The 20176-nt window shown below is 41.1% G+C and overlaps 1 protein-coding gene across 1 annotated transcript in view; it reads left to right on the forward strand.

Annotated features, from left to right (window-relative positions):
* Positions 1-2124: 2124 nt before the first annotated feature.
* NAMPT (nicotinamide phosphoribosyltransferase) overlaps positions 2125-20176 on the forward strand; it is a 35187-nt gene continuing 17135 nt past the window's right edge. Inside the window, exons 1-4 of the mRNA XM_056118272.1 lie at positions 2125-2456; positions 12242-12398; positions 14836-14939; positions 16966-17094. Of these exons, the coding sequence (XP_055974247.1) occupies positions 2400-2456; positions 12242-12398; positions 14836-14939; positions 16966-17094 (447 nt within the window). The 5' untranslated portion in view covers positions 2125-2399. The remainder of the gene's footprint in view (positions 2457-12241; positions 12399-14835; positions 14940-16965; positions 17095-20176) is intronic.

Raw genomic sequence — 20176 nt, forward strand, 5'->3', positions numbered from 1 at the left:
GCTAATCTTATATTCTGCCATAAATAAAACCGTGCTAATACAATGTTAACATTCTTTACTTGCACTGCCATTAAACTATCTCTTAACACTGCAATTCATCACAAAGACTGCAAGATCAAATTTTTCATCTTACTTTAAAAAAAAAGCAAACAATGTTGCCACAAACAAAGCCTACTTTGTAATAGAATGGGACTTTTCTCCCTGCATAGAGCAGCATGGAACAATGGTCAGTTATTAATATAAGGATGCTGGGGAACAAAGCAAAAGAACTCGCTTATAATCTACTTAAACAGATTAGAGAAATTTTAAACTTTCTGTAATTTTAGAAATTATCGAAATTTTAGAAAACAAGGGGCAAGAAAAAAGAAAAGCATATTCTTTGATTTGTAGGGCTTGAGCAAATGGAACAATGTAATGCTTTCCCCAAAATTACCCCCAAAAAAGCTTATTATAATTTTTCTCACTATTCCCTTTATCTTTTTAAAGTTTTTAAATTGAGGTATTATAGTTGACAAAAGTAATGGGGTCATTATTTTATAGTTGCAGAGCTCTACACTAGATCCCTTTCCAGTTATTACAATTTGTTTTTAGAAAGTAATCTTTCCAAGTAAATCGAGGGATGATCGGCTGACCAAAAAGAAAACCTCTTTTGTTTTAAAGCTTGTTGCTGCAAATAATCCTAAAGGTATTCTATTCTATTTACTACCTAGGACAGTCCACAGAAGTAACTCCCCTTTTTCTGTGATCTCTGCCTGCATTGATTCTAGCTTAAGATGGAACTGATTGCCAAGAAATTGTACTGACTCCATGACAGTCTGGACCAAAGTTGCTTTTAATTAAAGAAGTCTGAGTTTTCTGGGGATGAATCTCTCACTTTAGTCCAACCTACTCCCCCCCACGCCACCTCCCGCCCTGATAACATGAGTCTTTCCACTTAAAGGACAGTTTGTTGTCCTTTCACGAAACGAAGTCTTAAAATGCTATGGAACTTGTGCACAATAGGGAATCATAGTTTTGCAAAAACAAACCAATCAACAAATGCCACCAAGTGAATGGTATGCAGGTTAGAAGAAGTCATCACTCGGAGAAGGCCAGAAACTCATTTCCTAAGGTTTTAACGAAGTGTGATGATGTAGCAAAGTCGATTTCGCACCCTATCCAAAAAAAGAGAAAAAAAAAGGGAAAAAAAACTAAGATCGTCTATTGCTTAGCAATCTTAAGACTCAGTGAGGTCTTGCACAACTCGTTATCCGCGGACTAAATTCAAGCCCCCACCCCCCACCCCACGCCCTTGGGGTGCAGTTTTCCCTCGGAAAGTCAAAAACCCATCCTCAGCTCACCCAAGGCTCAGGGAGCTCAGTCGCAGAGTTTGCGGGTGCGAGCAGGCGAAAAGGGCCCCTCGCATCCCACCCACCCCCACCCCTCCCTCGTTCCTCAATGATCCTCTTCGGCTTTTTTTTTTTTTTTGGTAAAAGAAGAAGGTGAGGGCAGATCCGGAGGAGGGATGCGGGCCCAAGGCCCGACCTTAATTCTAGGCCAGACACAAAGGTGAGCCGAAGTGTGCGCGAGAGAGGTGGGGAGGGGTGAGGCGTGGGGAGGGGGAGGAGGACCGGGCCGAGGGAGGCTCCTCGGGGCCCCCAGCCGGGTGGCGTGACTTCAGGAGCGCCCAGAAAGCCGGCCAGGACTGGGCAGCAACGGAAAGGTGCCAGCGGGGCGGGCGAACCGGCGAGCGGCAGGAGTGGCGAGGCTGGGGGAACGCCCCCAGCCCTGCCCCCTGGCCCCGCCCCGCGCCGCGCCAGGCGGGGCGGGAAAATGAAAGCCCGGCGGGCGGCCGGGTCACGAGCCGGGGGCCGCCCAGCGGCGGCGACCGGCTTCCCGGGGTGGGCGTCTCGGAGAGACCGCGCGTGCCTCACGTCCGTCCCCGCCCCGCCCCCTGCGAGCTGCGCACGCGCGGCCCCGCCTCCGGGGCCTGTCGCCCCGCCCACTTCCCCTCCCCCCTCCCTCTTCTCGCGATCCGGGCCGGAGTGCTGGGGCGAGGGGCGGGGCCGTGGCGCGGAGGTGAGGAGACCGCCTGAGCCGCCTCAGTCCGGGCGCGTGAGGCGCCGCCGCCGTCGCCGCCACCACCACCACCTTTGCTACCCTCGTCGCGTCACGGGGCTCCGGGGCCCGCCCTCCCTTGGCTCCTCCTTCCCGCTCCGTTTGCCCCCTCCTCTCTGTCCTCCTCCTCCTCCTCCTCCGACCGAGCGGCGGTGACTTAAGCAACGGAGCGCGGTGAAGCCCATTTTTCTCCTGCTGCCTCAGCGCCGCGCCGGCGAGCCCGCGGCGCGCGGCCCCCCACCCACACATACACACTCGCACACACACACGCACACACGCACACAGGCGCGCGCGGCTCCGAGATGAACGCCGCGGCCGAAGCCGAGTTCAACATCCTCCTGGCCACCGACTCGTACAAGGTAAAAGAGCGGGCGAGGGGGATGGCGCGGCTCGGGGGCCAGGTGACGTTGGGGAGGGCGCCTTGGAGGACGGGAGCGCCGCGGCGGGGGTCCCGGGGCGGGGGGCGCGGGCCCCCGAGGGAGGGAGGGTGGCCCGCCGGGCGGGCGCTCGGGCAGGTGAAGCCGGCCCCGCAGGGGAGCGGGGATGGACGGTCAGGACGGCCGGCAGCGGGAGGCGGGGCCTGCCCGGGCTGCGCGGGGCGTGCGGCGCGGCGGCAGCGGCGGCGGCGGCCCGGGCTGCCCGGGCTGCCCTCTGGACCCTCCCTGGGGCCGGAGCTCCCCGTCGCCTGCCCTCTCGGCAGCGGCAGCGGCAGCAGCAGCAGCAGCAGCAGAAGCGCGTACCGCCCTCTGGGCGGGGGGCCGGCTCGAGGCTTCTCCCGGGGGGGTCAGTTAGGTACCCGGGCCGCGCGCTCTGGGTACCGAGCAGGTTACGCGCCCTTCCCCCCCCCCCCCCCCCCCGCTCCCCGCCTCTCCCGCACACGCCGCGTCCCGCGGCGGGCAAGGGTCCTTCCGAGGGGGTGCTGGAAGCCGCCCGCCCCGTTCCGGTGCCCCCACACCTAACTGTCCCCGGGTCGCGCGCTGCGTCCAAAACTCCTTTGCTGCTCCCTCCTCCCACCCCCCCCCCCCACCCCGCGCCTTGCGGGTCACCCGTGCCCTTTATCCCCGGGTGCAGAGGCTGGTGTTGTGTTATTGCCCTGAGTCCCCTTCGGGTCCCTGTAGGATTTCGGGGAAACGGAAAGTGAAACACGACGAGTTGAAGAAGAACTATTTTAACGCTGCAGAACCGGGAAGGAGAATGAGGGAGGGAGGACACACAAGCTTAGGCTTCTTTGAGACACTCGCCTCCGTGGCTGCCCCATTCATTTGATCGGAGGCGCGTTAGTATAAAGCAAAGAATTTAGAGGGGAAACACCGGCAAATGTTTCGTTCCTTTTTTTTTTTTCTCTAGGTGCAAGGAAACCTTACTACAGTTCACTAAACTTTGTTAGCAAAGACGCACCTCATTAGACCAGAAACTTCACTTGGCGCAAAATATATTTTAGGGTTTGTTGTTTCTACTTGCACAACAGGGCAGCTTGGAATATGGTGGTGAAGGGTTCATGGGCTCACCTTTGGGGTTTTGTTGTGATTTGTTTGTTTGTTTTGCAGTGTGGGGTTCAAACCCAGGGTGAGCACATGCTCACAGCTCATCACCACTGAATTTAAAATCTCTTCCATCTCTGAACTTAAAATCCCTGGTATATTTTGTATGTTTCGGTTCACAATTCTCGAATCTCACTATGCCTAGGTGATTTCTTGTCCACTTCTTAGAAGTTCACTTAATTTTCTCTTTATAATTTTGACGGGTTTTTATTTAAAGTAGAACCAAGTGTTGCTCAGTGGTCTTTTTTAGTTGAGTTTCGAAGTTAGACTGTTGGAATACAAGATCATAGCATAATCAAGTATTGTTTACATGACCCTAAAACTTCCTCTTCTGTTCTTTGATGTCAGTCAGTGTCACAGGTATCTTTGACAGTGATTTTAGGTCTCATTACTTTTACTATAATTTTGTGGGGGTTTTTTTCCTTGATAGCTTTAGAATAATTTTTAGATTTTTATGTATAAATTTAGGATTGAATTACAAGTGAGAAATGTAAACAGAAGCTGATGGGTACAGGTTTAAAAAAAAAAAAAGCAAGTGTTCCATTAGGTTTTATCTCCCCAAGCCATTATACATAAGTAATGTGAAGTTGTCTTTTGTGGGGGAGCAACACCTTGCTTGCTCAGGGTTTACTCCTAGCTCTGCTGGGGGACAATATGTGGTAGGTGGGTATAGAACCCTAGTAGGCTGCATGTAAACATCTTAATCCCTCTACTATGTATCTCCAGCCAATGTAAAGTTGTTTGGGCATTGTTTTCAGGAGAATACTGCTAACTTAACGATTGTGACTGAGTTACTTTAAAATGTTCTCATTTGGAGGCTGGAGTCATAGAATAGCAAGGCGGGTCAGGGTTCAATCATTGGGACCCCAGATAGTCTCCCCTGAGCATCACCAGTACTAATCCCTGAACTTATTAGAGTCAGGAGTAAATCTTGAGCATCTCCAGGTATAACCCCAAAACAAGACCTTTTTTCCCCTCCATCTCCTGGTAAGGCATACTTAACTCCACTAATAGAATTTGTATCGTGTTAATAAAAATGTTTATTCCTGTGCTTGTGTTTTATGGTCCCTTTCTGATAAGAAACCTTATATTGAAGATTATAGTCTAGTGTCTTGCTCTTCTCCTTTAAAATACCTTCAGGAAAATAAAAAAAGGTTATGTTTTATGCCAGTGATTTATAGAAAATACAGTAAAATAGGTTTATGTTCCATATTCACATTTTCCTCTTTCAGATTCATTACTTTTTAGTGGTCTTTACAGTCTGTATTCTACTTTTGCTTTTTTGTCCCCGGTGGAAAAAGAAGTGATAATCCTGAAGTTAGAAATTAGAAGTAATGATTTTTTTTTAGTTACTGAGAATGTTACATATTCTTCCTTGTAAGTACTTGACCAGTTAATGTCAGTACTAGTAGCTTTAGAGGTATTCATAGAAGAAACAACATTGCTGATCTCTTCTCTCTAAATCTGAAGGAAGGATAATCGGTTGCTTAAGAACTACAAAGCAGTTTCTCACATGGACAGGATAGTATCCAAGCACCGAAATACATGTGGAGGAGGTGTTCTTATATCTTCTGAAGAGAGTGCAGAACTGTTAGAGCCAGAGGAGAAACATTTAAACTATTACATACTCATTTGTATATTCTCATTCCTTACTATAAATAATAAAGAACTGAGAAAATAAGTTAATGTAGTTCTGTTTTTAATCCACTTAAGGTATGTTTATTACAAATAAAAGGACACAGGAAGATTTTCATAATCTCAGCTTCTCTCTCACTGTTTCTGAATGAGCACTTAAGTACTATTTTATATTAGGATTGAGCCTTTTAGGATTGAGTAGGTAAGAACCTACTGCAGCTTGGAATCTAGTGTATTTTTAGGTGCTTTTTTACGGTAACATTCTAAATTATAGAAAAGATTTGAGCAAGTTGATAAGATTTTTGGTGTAAATCATGAGTATACTTTATAGGAAGATTAACTTTTGTAAGAATTATTTAGTACCTTGCAAAACAAAGTACCAAAATTAGTCTGTATAGGTTGATTAAATCCTTCTTGAAGGTTTGGCAAAAAAAAAAAAAAAAAGGTTCAGGTTGTCAGGATGTCCAGAATTCAGTGCCAGGAAGTGGAAGGGATATTTTCTTCCCTGCCCACTATAATATAATTTAAGACTCTATAGTTCTCTTAGAGACAAATGGTAATGAGTATTGTCTTAAATAATAGTAAAGAAGAAAGAATGTTGTGATTTTTGCTGTTTGTAGCACTTCAGTTTTGAAGAGGTCAAAAGTCTTGGAGACTCAGTGAATACCCTGTTGAGTTTAAATATTACATAGAAAAGGTAGCTCACTCTGTCACCATGTTACTCCATGTGCTCCTGAATACAATAGGTATTTTTTAAAAGTTGACTTGTGATTATTTCTTAGCAGTTATAAAATTATAAATGGAAAAGTGTGTTAGTAGTACTAGTCTTTGCGTATATGGTCCTATTGTGGAAGGAAAGCTTTTTAGACATTGTATCAGCCTGAGGGGAAATCTAAAGAAACTCAGTTGAAAAGTCGACAGATTTTCTTTTTACAGAAAGAGTCATACCATTGTAAAAACAAATAATTTTCTCTTTATTTCTTATTTTCTGGTAGTGCCAGAGATCTAGGACTGGAGTGATAGCACAGGGGTAGGGTGTTTGCCTTGCACACAGCCGACCCACCAGAGCCAGGTTCGATTCCTCTGCCCCTCTCGGAGAGCCCAGCAAGCTACTGAGAGTATCTCATCCTCATGGCAAAGCCTGGCAAGCTACCGGTGTCGTATTCAATATACCAAACACAGTAACAAGTCTCACAATGGAGATGTTACTGGGCCTGCTCGAGCAAATCGATGAACAATGGGAGGACAGTGCCACAATGCTACAGTGCCAGAGATCTAGCCTAAGACCTTTCCCATGCAAGGCTGATACTTTACTGCTTAGCTTCATGCACTGTCCCTCTTAACTGTCAAAATTATTACAAGGATTATTTACTTGGAGATTATATTTTTGTTGTTGTTTTTGCTTTGGGATCATACCCAGCAGTGCTCAGGGCTTACTCCTGTCTCTGTTCTCAGGGATCACATCTGGTGATGCCCAGGGGCCCATATGGGGTGCCGGGGGTTGAACCTGAGTTAGAAGCATGCAAGACAGGCACCCTGCCTGCTCTGGCCCTTGGAGTTATAGGTATGAAAAGTATGGTTTTGTGAAGTAAAATTTCCATCATATAAATGTGAAATTAAGTTCTGTTAGGAGAGCTTCCCCCCCATGTTCCTTTGTTCTTTACCACATATCCTTATGACTGCCAGTGCTCTCTGAGCTAAGAAAAATCTTGCCATTTTAGTAATTTTGTTTGGGAGTCATGCCCGGTGGTGCTGGTGCCTTCTCCTAGTTCTGTGCTCTGGGATCACTTCTGACAGTATTTGAAGGGACCATAGGGTACTCAGAATCAAAGCCCATACCTCCTGCATACAAAGCATGGGCTCAGTTTGTGGGCCTATCTTTTCCGGCCCCATGAAATGAACATCTTTAGAGTTAAGATTTACCGTGGATGTTACATGAAATTTGCTATTTTTTTCTTCATCTTGTGAATTACTTGATTTTTACTGTAGAATCATTGTATATGAACATAAAAATCAGAGCAGTGCTCAAGAAAAAGAAAAGTTAACATAATTTTAGAGCTTCTGTTATATAAAGGTAAAAGGTAAAGGTAAAGGCCCTCCCGTTGATCGTCGATTTGCTCGAGCAGGCCCAGTAACGTCTCCATTGGAGACTTTGTTGTTACTGTGTCTGGCATATCGAATACTCTCGGTAGCTTGCCGGGCTCTCCGAGACGGGCGGAGGAATCGAACTCGGGTCGGCCATGTTGGCCGCTTGTAAGGCGAACGCCCTACCCGCTGTGCTATTGCTCCAGCCTATTATATAGTTTAATTTTAAATGCTGTGAAGGTTTTTGTTAGTATTACTTAAACTGAACTGATGATATCCCTACATAGTCCTTTCATAGCCTTCTCCATCTCAATAAATGGCACAGTTCTTTACCCACTCATTCATTCCAAAAATTTAAGGACATTGTTACATTTATTTCATTCCCTCACTTTCCTCCAATCTCATCTAGCAATCTAACTCTCATTTACCTCAAAAAATACTGAGTCAGTTCTCTTACCTAACCTACACTTTGGCAGTAATGCTTCTACTCCAATCTGTGCTTTTTCTGCCTCACTACCAGACTAATGTGTGAATTAGAGCATATTCACTCAAGCTTAGTGTTCACTTCCCACTAAAGACATAAAATCCAAGCTCCTGTAGTAGCCTATAAGCTTTTTGTGATCTTGGGAGCGGAGTACAGAGGGTAGGGTGTTTGCCTTGCACACTGCTGACCCGGGTTTTATCCCCGGCTTTCCATATGGTCCCCTGAGCACCAGCAGGAGTAATTCCTGATGCAGAGACAGGAATAACCCCTGAGCATCACTGAGTGTGAACCAAAAAAAGACCAGGGATGGGAGGGGGCGGGGGAGGGGGGAGCTTTATGTGATTTTGTTCCAGTCTCTTTACCTGACCTTATTATGTACCTACACTCACCCACTTCAGCCATTCTTTAAACTCAGCCTTTGTTCTACTATGTTTTTCAGGTCCAAGTGTATTTTTTATTTATTTATTTATGTACTTGTCATTTAAACTTTGCTCCTCTGTTACCATCCCAGAGAAGCATTTCTATCACCCTTATTTATTTTTGAATTAAAAACAATTTTGATTCGCCATTTGCAATACTATATGCAGTTTCGTAGTATTTTTCACATTGTAATAAGTCTCACAAAGGAGATGTTACTGGGCCCACGCGAGCAAATCGATGAACAACGGGAGGACCGTGACTGTGACTGTGATATGGCTTTGTACTTTAGTAAACCTGCCACCACACTTGTCATTCTCACTAGCAATTTGATCAGTTCTCCTTTCTTCTCCTCCCACTTTTTCTTCCCCTTCAGTAACTGCTACATTTTCCCTAAAGACTGTTTTTTGGTTGTTAATTTGCATTTTTTTTTTTTGTTTCACAAATTAGAAACCATTTGGTAATTGTTTTCGACTTTGATTCATTTTTTTTAGCATAAAGACCTGAGTTTGTTTCTAAGTTTTGGCAAACACTGCCTTTTCATCTTTTATTCATAGTTGAATATTTGTAGTCCACTGAGTATATGTACCACAGATTCTTTATCCAATCATCTGTAGATGGGCATTTTGATTTTGGTTATTTTGAATAAGGCTGCTGTGAAATCATTGTACTGTATCTTTTTGAAGTAATGTTTTCCTATTCTTTAAATAAATAGGAGTAGAACTGCTAGATTATATGGTATTTCTATTCTGCTTTTAAAATTTATTTTTTATTCATTTTTGGGAGTGGTTTGGGCCATACCCAGTAGTACTCAGGGGTCACTCCTGACTCTGCACTCAGGAATTACTTCTAGCAGGCCTTCTAGCAGGCTCAGCAGACCATATGGCATACCAGGGATTGAACCTGGGTTGGCTGTGTGCAAGACAAGCTTTTCCCACTGTACTGTCACTCCAGCTCCTATGTATTTTTTTTGCAGAATCTCCATCCTGTGTTTTCCATAAAGAATACATCAATTTACACTTTATGGTATATTGGTGTACACAAAATGACAGTTCCTTTTTCTTTATACCTTAACCAACACAAGTTGTTTTCAGGCTTTCAATCTTTTTTATACAGATAGGTCTCACAGTCGTTTTCCCACGTACAAAGAAAGTATGCACTACAGAACTCTAAGCTATTTCTATTTCTGTTTGATAGAGAAAATGGATTTATAAAGGTGTGCCTTTAAAGTTCTGAACTGATGAGGATGATCAGAATAACTTGAGAGTTACAACTATAAATCTGTTTTAAAAATGTGTAGAAGGACATTGAAACATTCAAATTTTATTTCATCACAGATAAATTTTTCCTATCTCACCACTCTTTCCATTAAAGGAGATGGAGTTGATTTAGATTGTAAACTGATTTTTTTTTTTTCATTTTTACAGGTTGGATGTGTTTTCAGGAAATGATAATTTTCTAATCAGTTCTTAAATAGTTGAAATAATTATATATCTATTTGTGTTATTTTTACACTTTATTGAATTGGCTAATGAGTTTGAATTTGCTCTAGACTTTATATTAACTATTTTATTTAGCTGCTCAAATCTATTTTGGTGGGGTCCTCCCCAGCATACTGAGGAATCTCTGGGTCACCCTTGATCCTGGTCCAATGGTGTTGGGCTTAATGATTAGATGATCAGGCCCTGTAGATGGCAGTACTGCATGGGTTTACAGAGGCCAGATTTTAGAGTACTCAGGGGCCACCAGGGCTATACCCAGCAGTACCCAGGGAGCCATGTGGTGCCGAGGATTGAATCTGGGGCTTGTACATGCCAAAGCTGTTCTCCTCCTCTCCTAAATTTTCTTAAACTTACAGTGGGCTGGAGTGATAGCACAGTGGGTAGGGTGTTTGCTTTGCATGCGACCAACCCAGGTTTGATTCCTCCATTCCTCTCGGAGAGCCCAGCAAGCTACCGAGAGTATCCCGCCTGCACGGCAGAGCCTGGCAAGCTCCCCATGGCATATTCAATATGCCAATAACAGTAACTACAAGTCTCACAATAGAGACGTTACTGTTGCCCACTCGAGCAAATCGATGAACAACGGAGGACAGTGCTATGGTGGTATCAGTTTCCATGTTATCAAAGAACTGCAGATAAAAGTCAAAAGTAAAAAAAACCTAACATGAACTTCTAGGACTTGATAAGGCCTCCTTATACCTTTTTGTATATGGATACCTCTTGTTTAGAAGTAAAATAGAAAGCTTCAACTCTGACATAGACTATCATACTTTTAATATGATTCACCTCCAAGGTTGGTTTTGAACAGCAAAGAGTGCTATTTTTAGCACAGTAGAAATGACATCTGCACCAGTATGTTCATTGCAGCATTGTTCACAATACCCAGAATCTGGAAACAACCCGAGTGCCCAAGAACAGACAACTGGTTAAAGAAACTTTGGTATATCTAGATAATGGAATACTGTGCAGCTGTTAAGAAAGATGAAGTTATGAAATTTGCTTAGAAGTAGATGTTCATGGAGAGTATCACGCTAAGTGAAATGAGTCAGAAAGAGGGCAGACATAGAAGGACTGGACTCATTTGTGGAATATAAAATAATATGAGACTGACACCCAAGGACAGTAGACACTAGCTCCATAGTTGGAAGCCTGTCTCATGAGCTGGGGGAGAAGGCAGCTGAAATAGAGAATGGATCACCAAGTCAATGATGATTGGAGGAATCATTCGGAATCAGAGATGTGTTCGGAATGGGGAAAGTAGGTAAAGGACCAAACATGATAGCCTCTCAGTATCTATATTGCAACCCATAATGCCCAAAAGTAGAGAGAGAGTGTGGAGGAAAATGTCTGCTATAGAGGCAGGGGAATGGTTGGGAAGGACGGGAGGGATACTGGGGACATTGGTGGTGGAAAATGTGCATTTGTAGAGGGATGGATGTTCGATCATTGTATTACCAAAACTCAAACATGAAAACTTTGTAAGTATATCTCACGGTGATTTAATTTAAAAAATAAAAGAGTTCTATTTTTATAATGTCACAAGTTGATTTCATTGGAGAGAAAACCTATTTTAAACTCAAGTTTTTACTACATATAGACTATAGTCATATTACAATGACCCTATACCTTTCCTTAAAACAAAAGTAGAAATTTTTCAATGGTGACTTAGCTAAAACCATGAAAAGTGAATCTGATAAGTTTTCATATTTATAAAATCGTAAGGATTTCCTATTTTATTGTATTGGTATTTATTTTCCAATTCGGAGGTTTTTAGAGAAGACTATTAGAAAAGTTTTATTATACCTTCTAGCTTCTGTTTCTTTCATCCAAGTTTTTATGCTATCATTGTGAAGAACAAAGGGGATCATTGTCAGCACTCTATCAGTAAAGAAGTAGAGTCAGTGGATGTCATTGGCTCTACTGACTTAGCAAACTTACCATATTTAGATAGTGATGACCAAATTTTTCTTTCACCTTATTCTTTTATATCATGTATATGTCTCCCAAGCAGCTTCTTTCTTGCTCTGAATTAGGCTGTTCCCAAAGACCAGATGAGGTTCTTTGTACTTTTATTTCATATGTCCAGCTTAGAAACCTTGTACTTCATTATATTCAGTCTGCTTATAAAATTTAGTACTCTTCCATGATTTTGAATTTAAGATACTGACCTATTAAACATATCTTAGTAAGGGGCTAGAGTGATAGTAAAGCTGGTAGGATGCTTGCCTTGCATGTGCCATTGGCCAACCCAGGTTCATGGTCTCCCAAGCCCTCCTAGGAGTTCGGTCAGTCGCATGCAAGGGAAATGCCCTACCTGCTGTATTATTTCTCCAGCTCCATTAGTATATTTCTTAAAGCCAGAAAAAAGTCCATTAGTCACAAATGAAAAATAAAGTTTCTCTGATTTTAAATCATTTTAAGCCCTTTGTGATTTATAATCTCTTATGCTTTTTAACTCAAGTGTTTTATCTCTCATATAGGTTACTCACTATAAACAGTATCCACCCAACACAAGCAAAGTTTATTCTTACTTTGAATGCCGTGAAAAGAAGACAGAAAATTCCAAAATAAGGAAGGTGAAATATGAGGAAACAGTATTTTATGGATTGCAGTACATTCTTAATAAGTACTTAAAAGGTACTATTTTTCATAGTACGGTTAAAACACTGCTTTTATATTCTGTTAATTGAAGCAATGTATGGAGTAGCTGGTCTTGATATTCAAATATTTTCTAGTCTTACCTGGCATTTGTGAAAATCTAGTAAATTTTTAAAATGTGCTCATATATTAAATCTTATAATTTGATATCAGTGTTTAATGTTCTAAAATAAGTTTGGGGGTAAGTGTAGAAAAGTCCATTTTCTGAAGTTAATGTAGTTTGCTTATGAAATAAAAAGAGTTAATTGATGTGAGGACTCATTTTAAATTATGGTTACAATTAGATTACTTTTATTCCATTTTCACCTTAAAGATATGTTTTGACACTACCTAGTAACTGTGGACTTAACCCTCAGATTTATTTTAAAGTGGAAAAATTTCCAAAATAATTTCTGTGATTCATTATTTCAAAATCTGTTTCTAGTCTATTTTGCAATGAGGTTGATAGGGGAGAAACAGTTCCCAAATATTTTATGCATCTGAGAAATTTTCAACTATGGGTTTTTGCTGTTGTTTGAGCCATACTTAGCGATGTTCAGGGATAACTCCTGGCAGTGCTCGGGGAACCATATGTGAGGCTGGTGATTGAACCCAGGTCAGTTTTGTATAAAGCAAGTGCCTTACCCACTGTACTATTTCTTTGCCCCCCCCCCAACTCAGAAAAAAAAAAACAACTCAAGAGTTAATATAAATTGAGTTGACTGAGAAATGAGATAATAATTTCAGGAACATTGGAAACCTACTTAGATATAACAAGTTCTATTGTGTAGCAAAAACTTACCCAGGCATTTTATTGATTGATTGATTGTAGCTGCACTGCACAGTGACAGTGCAGTATGGTTATAATAGTGTTAATGTTTATGGTTTTGATGTACAAAGCTACTGCACCGTCACTACCACCAGAGTGCTCAAGACTCTCCACCAACTGTCCTTACATTAACACTTCTAGTTTTGCTTCTTTCTCCCCTTTCCCCCATCCCCCCATTTGCTTGCTGATTTCACTTTTGTAGTTCATGGTCAAGGTTTGTCATTATTCAATACTGTTTATCCCCTTATTCTGTTGTTCTATATACCGCAGATGAATGAGATCATTCTATAGTTGTTCTCCTTCCTCTAACTTGATTCTCTTGACCTGATAACCTTCAGTTCAAGATTTCATCTTTTCTTATAGATGAGGAGTATTCAATTGTATATGTATACTGCAGCTTTCTTTATTCATCTATTTGTTGTTGGACATGTGGATTTAAATGAGTTAACTAGTGAGTTTATCTGAAGGTGTCAAAAACTTCAGTTTCACTGTTTAAAATCTTTGTAAAATATCATTTATTTTTATTTGCATTTAAAATGGAGAGGCTGAAGAGATAGCTCCAAGGGTGTGCTTTGTATGAAGGAGACCTAGGTTCAGTCCCTGGCTTTACATGATCCCATAAGCAGTGCCAGTATGGCTCCCAAATACATAGAAAATTAGAATAAAATATAGTGATTGCCTGTTGTCAGACCATATTTCTGTCTTAACTCATTTACCCTTCAAAAACCATAAGTAGATATTCTACTTCTATTGTCTTCATTTCACTGATTCATGAAAGTGTACTTAAAAAACTAAAATTAGTAATTGGAAACATTACTGAATTACCTAGTCCCCAAGTGAGAAGTCATCTGACTTTTTAAGTGACTACTCCTAAATGTGAAGAGTATTTAAATCCACAAAGATGTTCACTAATGCTATATATAAAATAATTTTTTCAACTGCATATTTGCTTTTGTTTTTCAACTTCAGAAAAAAAGTTTGGTTTTTTTTTTTTTTTTGAGTCACACCTGGTGATGCACAGGGGTTTCTCCTGGCTCTGCACTCAGGAATTACCCCTGGCAGTGCTCAGGGGACCAGATGGGATGCTGGGAATCGAACCTAGGTCAGCTGTGTGCAAGGCAAACGCCCTACCTGCTGTGCTATTGCTCCAGCCTCCCCAAAAAAAATTTTTTATGAAGCCACAGAAGATCTGTTAGGGGCTACTCCCGGCTTCCGGGACCATGTGGTTACATATAAGAATTTACATAGCAAGGGAATAACTAATGGCCAAAGGCAGCAGAACTTATCTTCAAAACTGAGTTTACCACTGAGACAGTGGTGGAAGGAAGTGGACATTCTAATGAAGGGTGTGGTGTTAAAACAGCCTATCCTCCCTACCATTAATGGGATTGTAAATCAAATAAAAATGTTTTTAAAGAATTTATCACTTAGGCTTACAATGGTTGGAACTGTAAGTTTTTCCTTTTGACTCTGCTGTGGACTTTGGGTGAATCTCCCAAGGTTAATATTTTTTCCTATTCTGTACAACACTGAAATAATTAGAGTTCTAATCCTATGATGACAATGTATGCCTATGACAGTGTAAATTGGAGCTGTTTATCCTTATAGGTAAAGTAGTGACCAAAGAGAAGATCCAGGAAGCCAAAGAGGTGTACAAAGAACATTTTCAAGATGATGTCTTTAATGAAAAGGGATGGAACTACATTCTTGAGGTAAAAAGTGATTGATATTGATTTACTTTGGTTTGCTTTTAGTTCAGAATTTCAGAAGTGTTTGAATAGAACTGTAATTATAGCACTTTATTGTTTATGAACAAAATATAATGGCTGTTTTAGGCATTCTTATTAAAAATGAAGGATAGTATTTAATTGTTTTGTTTTGTCTTTTGGGCGCACCCAGCAGTGCTCAGAGCGTGTGAGCTTGAGGGACCGCATGGTGTGCTAGCAATCAAACCCAAGTTGGCTGTGTGCAAGACAAAAGCCCTATCCACTGTACTATAACTCTGATCCCTAGTATTTTTTTTTCTGTTGGCAAATCGTTAGCATTTAGTATTTATGGTCGTACATAATCTGTCAAAATATTAGTGAATTAAAATTTAAATAACCATCACTTTTCATAAAAGTGATTTAATAGATGATGTGAATTTAATCACTAATAATTCTGGGAAATTTCCTTTACTATTTAGAGTGGTTTGTTACAGGTAAATAAAACTCATCTTGGGGCTGGAGCGATAGCACAACAGGGAGGGCGTTTGCCTTGCACGCAGCCGATCCGGGTTCGATTCCCAGCATCCCATCTGGTCCCCTGAGCACCGCCAGGAGTAATTCCTGAGTGCAGAGCCAAGAGTAACCCCTGTGCATCGCTGGGTGTGACCCAAAAAGCAAAAAAATAAATAAATAAATAAAACTCATCTTATTATTTGTTGTACTGTAATAATCATGTCAAGCATTTTTAGTTCCATTGCTTAAAGTTTTTGCCATCTAGAGGCATGGCAGTGGAGCTATCAGAAATATTTTCTCTGGTGGTTGGTTTTCTTTTATTATGAAAATAGACTGGGATGGGCCCTGTTGATCTGTTGGCATCTTGTGATGTTAAGTGTTAATTTATGTCTTAAAAAACATGCAGGGGCTGGAGCGATAGCACAGCAGGTAGGGCGTTTGCCTTTCACACAGCCAACATGGCCAACCCAGGTTCGATTCCCAGCATCCCATATGGTCCCCCGAGCACCACCAGGAGTAATTCCTGAGTGCATGAGCCAGGAGTAACCCCTGAGCATTGCTGGGTGTGACCCAAAAAGAAAAAAACAAACAAACGAAAAACATGCAGTACAGGAGGCCAGAGAGATAACACTGGAGTTAAGATGGGTTTTTATTTTTGCATGCAGGCAATCCTGGTTCAATCCCCATATACCACCAGGACTGATTCCTAAGCACCATGAAGAGTAGCCCCTATATGCAAAACAATTTCATTGTGGACTATCAAATATTAAATAATTAGAAGTGCAGTATTGTACTCACGTTGTAATACTGCTTTGCTATTTGAAACTTATGGGCCTTTGAATGCTTATTAATGTAATTTCCATAGATAGGGTAATCTTTGATTTATATGTTCAGAGACTCAGGTATTCATGGGGTATTGATCTGTAGTTTTATCTTATCCATTTTACACACAGACTGAAACCTAAAGGGGAAGAGTAATTTAAATATTAACTTACCATGTACAAATACATTCTCCTTGACTTTGAAAGTAATTGTTGAAGTTGGCTATTGATCGCCAAAGCTCTAAAATGTAATGATTGGTCTTTCCACTACCAAAATGATTGGTTTCACATCTACCAGAATAAGGAGAAAACCTATTAGAAACCTATTAAAGTTTCTTCTACTGACAGAGAAGTGTTCTTTCCTTTTCTATTATGTGTGTTTGCTTTTTTTTTTTTTTTAAGTAGTTCCTTAGTTTGTCAGGGCTTACTCCTTGCTGTGTACTAAGGGATCACTCCTGGTGGGCTCTGGGGACCATATGAGGTACCAGGGATCAAACCTGGGCGGCCAAATGCAAAGCAAGTCCCTGTCTTCTGTACTACACTCCTGCTCCAGATAAGGGTATTCTGACAAAATTACTAGCAATTTTTGTCTATAATTGAAGTTTCTTTGACAGTAAATCTAACTTGTGTAAATTGTAAAGAACCTTATTAAAATAGAAAATTCGTTGAACAATATATTTATTATTGTCTCTTACCAGAAATATGATGGACATCTTCCAATAGAAGTAAAAGCTGTTCCTGAGGGTTCTGTCATTCCCAGAGGAAATGTTCTCTTTACAGTGGAAAACACAGATCCAGAGTGTTACTGGCTCACAAATTGGATTGAGGTGACTTGTTATTTTTTTTTTTTTTTGGTAATTCTTGCACATTAGTTGAAGATGTAAAACCCATTCAACTGGGATTTTTGCGTGTGAATTACTATGGTGTGAGGCCTGAGTTCAATTCCCCAACATGACAGGGAAAAAAGGTTACTATTAATAAAGCTAAGTGATCTCTGTAACTTATTTAACTTTATCAGGCCTCAGTTTCCGCACCTATAAAATGAAAGACTAAATATGTTTCCTTCTAGTAAAATTAATATGCTAGATGTTGCACTGTAGCACTGTCCTCCCATTGTTCATCGCTTTGCTTGAGCGGACACCAATAACGTTAACTATTAACTGTTTTTGGCATATCAAATACGTCACGGGTAGCTTGCCAGGCTTTTGCCATCCGGGTGAGATACTCAGAAGCTTGCCGGCTCTCTGAGAGGGGCGGAGGAATCAAACCTGGGTCAGCCGCATGCAAGGCAGATGCCCTACCCACTGTGCTTTCATTCCAGCCCATGCTAGATGTTAGCCAAATAAAATTATTGATAATTATTGTTAAAAGTTTGGTTGACTTCCCCCTTTCTATATGTATATAAATTTAGAAAAAAAAATTGAATAAATAGCACAGGTACATTTCTAGTAGCAACAGACATTTTATGGAAAGTATGTTCTAGTGAGACTAAAGGAATTTTTTAAATTTTAGTAACTACTTCATAATCTTATCAGTTTGGAGCTTGACCTTATTACCATAGATATATATATTTCTTATCTCTGTACAGTCAAGATTCACTTATTTTTTTTTTACATATAATAATCATAAAGCTCCCTAAATTGCTAAAGCTTTCCTGCAGGTGGGGTGACAAAGGATGGAAAGTATCACATTTCCTAGAAACTTAAGCAATCAAAATTGTGTGGTACTGAAATAAAGGCATACTGTCAGAACAATCAAATAGAGTTAGGAGTCCAGAGAGAAATCCTCAGATAAATGGACAGTTAAATTGTGACAAAGGAGCTGGGAGCATGAAGTAGAGCAAGGAAAGTCTCATCAACAAATGATGTTGGGGAAACTGGATAGCCACATGCAAAAAAATGAAATGATCTTTATCACACCATACATAATAGTTAATCAAAATATATTAGGCTAGAATTGATAAAATTGAGGAATTACAGGCAGAACTCTCCAGGATATGAACCTTCAATGACTTGATTCCATTGTCAAAGAAAAGTAGAAATACATTGGTATACATCAAACTAATAAGCTTTGTATGGCAAAGAACACTCAGGCTGAAATTAAAAGACACCATACTGAACAGGCAAAAATATTTACACACCATTCATCAGGTAAAGGGCTAATATCCAGGATATATAAAAGAGTCACAAAGTCCAATAGCACAAAAACCAATAACCCCAGCAAAGAAGGAGGAAAGGAAGTGAATAGATGCTTCCTGAAAGAAGATATACGGACAGAGAGTAGGCATATGAAAAAGTGTTCATGGTCATTTACTATCAGGGAAATATGCAAATCAAAACAATAGAAATATCACCTCTGAGTATGGCATATATCAAAAAAAAAAAAACTGGAAATCACCAGTGCTGGAGAGTATACAATAATAAAAAAAAAAGGCACCCTCATTCACAGTTGGTGAGAATGTCTTCTAACATAATATGCTTTAGTCTTTTTACACTTGAGGGAGAATTGGCATGCCAATTCATGAATCAGCAGTTATAAGCAAGGCAGTTTATCAGTGGTTTTCAACCTTTTTATACCACCAGACCAGTGGTTGAAGGACACTGATCTGCCTCATCCTTTATGGGAAACAGTATAGAGTCTTCTCAAAAAATTTAGAATCTTCAGAATTCCACATGACCCAACAATTTTATTTCTTGGCAGTTACCCCCAAAACATAACAAACGTTAATTTGAAAAGATATGTACATGGGGCTGGAGCAATATAGCACAGCGGGTAGGGCGTTTGCCTTGCACACGGCTGACCCGAGTTCGATTCCCAGCATCGCATATGGTCCCCCGAGCACCGCCAGGAGTAATTCCTGAGTGCATGAGCCAGGAGTAACCCTTTGTATCACTGGGTGTGACCCAAAAAGCAAAAAAAAAAAAAGAAAAAAGAAAAGATATGTACATACCTGTATTCATTGCAGCCCTTAAGTAGAATAGCCAGAATATAGAAACAATCCAGACTGTCCCTAACACTCCATGTGGTCCCCTGAGCACTGCCAGATGTGACCCAACAACAAACAAAAAAATAATAATAATTAGTGAGAATGCTGAATTGGTAGCAGAAAAACAATTATAAGGAATAATTAAATAGAAAATAAGGTTATTGAATAGAAGTTCTCTTTTATCTAACTATTTCTGTAGTAACAAATTGCCCTATGTGAACACATGTATGTAATTTACTGCCTGTTCCCCCTCTCCCCACGCACACACACCTAAATGTAGGGCTCATTAAGGGTGTGTTTTATTTTTTTGCAAGTATTGGGTATCATACTCAAGCCTAACCTGACACATGCAGAGTTATGTGCTTTACCACTGAACTACATCCCCAACTCCCATTATGGTGGGTGTTTTTTTTTTAAGTTTTTATTAGTGAAACACCATGAGGTACAGTTGTAGACTTACAAATTTTTGTGCTTGGGTTTCAGTTATACAATGATCAAGTACCCATCCCTCCACCAGTGCCCATTCTCCACCACCAAGTATCCCTCCCACCACCACCCCCATCCCCCCATCCCACCCCACCTCTGTGGCAGGGCATTCCCTTTTGTTCTCACTCTCCTTTGGGTGTTGTGGTTTGCAATAGAGGTATTGAGTGGCAGTCATGTTTGGTCTATAGTCTACTTTCAGCATGCATCTCCCATCCTGGGCAGATCCTTCCAACACCCTTTACTTGGTGTTCCCTTCTCCATCTGAGCTGCCTTTTCCCCTAGCATGTGTGGCTGGCCTCCAAGCCATGGAGCGAACCTCCTGGTACTTATCTCAACTATTCTTGGGTGTTAGTCTCCTATTCTGTTGCTTTATATTCCACAGATGAATGCAATCTTTCTATGTCTGTCCCTCTCTTTCTGACTCATTCCACTTATCA

The sequence above is a fragment of the Sorex fumeus genome, unplaced genomic scaffold (genome assembly GCF_029834395.1).
Source record: "Sorex fumeus unplaced genomic scaffold, SorFum_2.1 ptg000037l, whole genome shotgun sequence".
NCBI lineage: Eukaryota > Metazoa > Chordata > Mammalia > Eulipotyphla > Soricidae > Sorex > Sorex fumeus.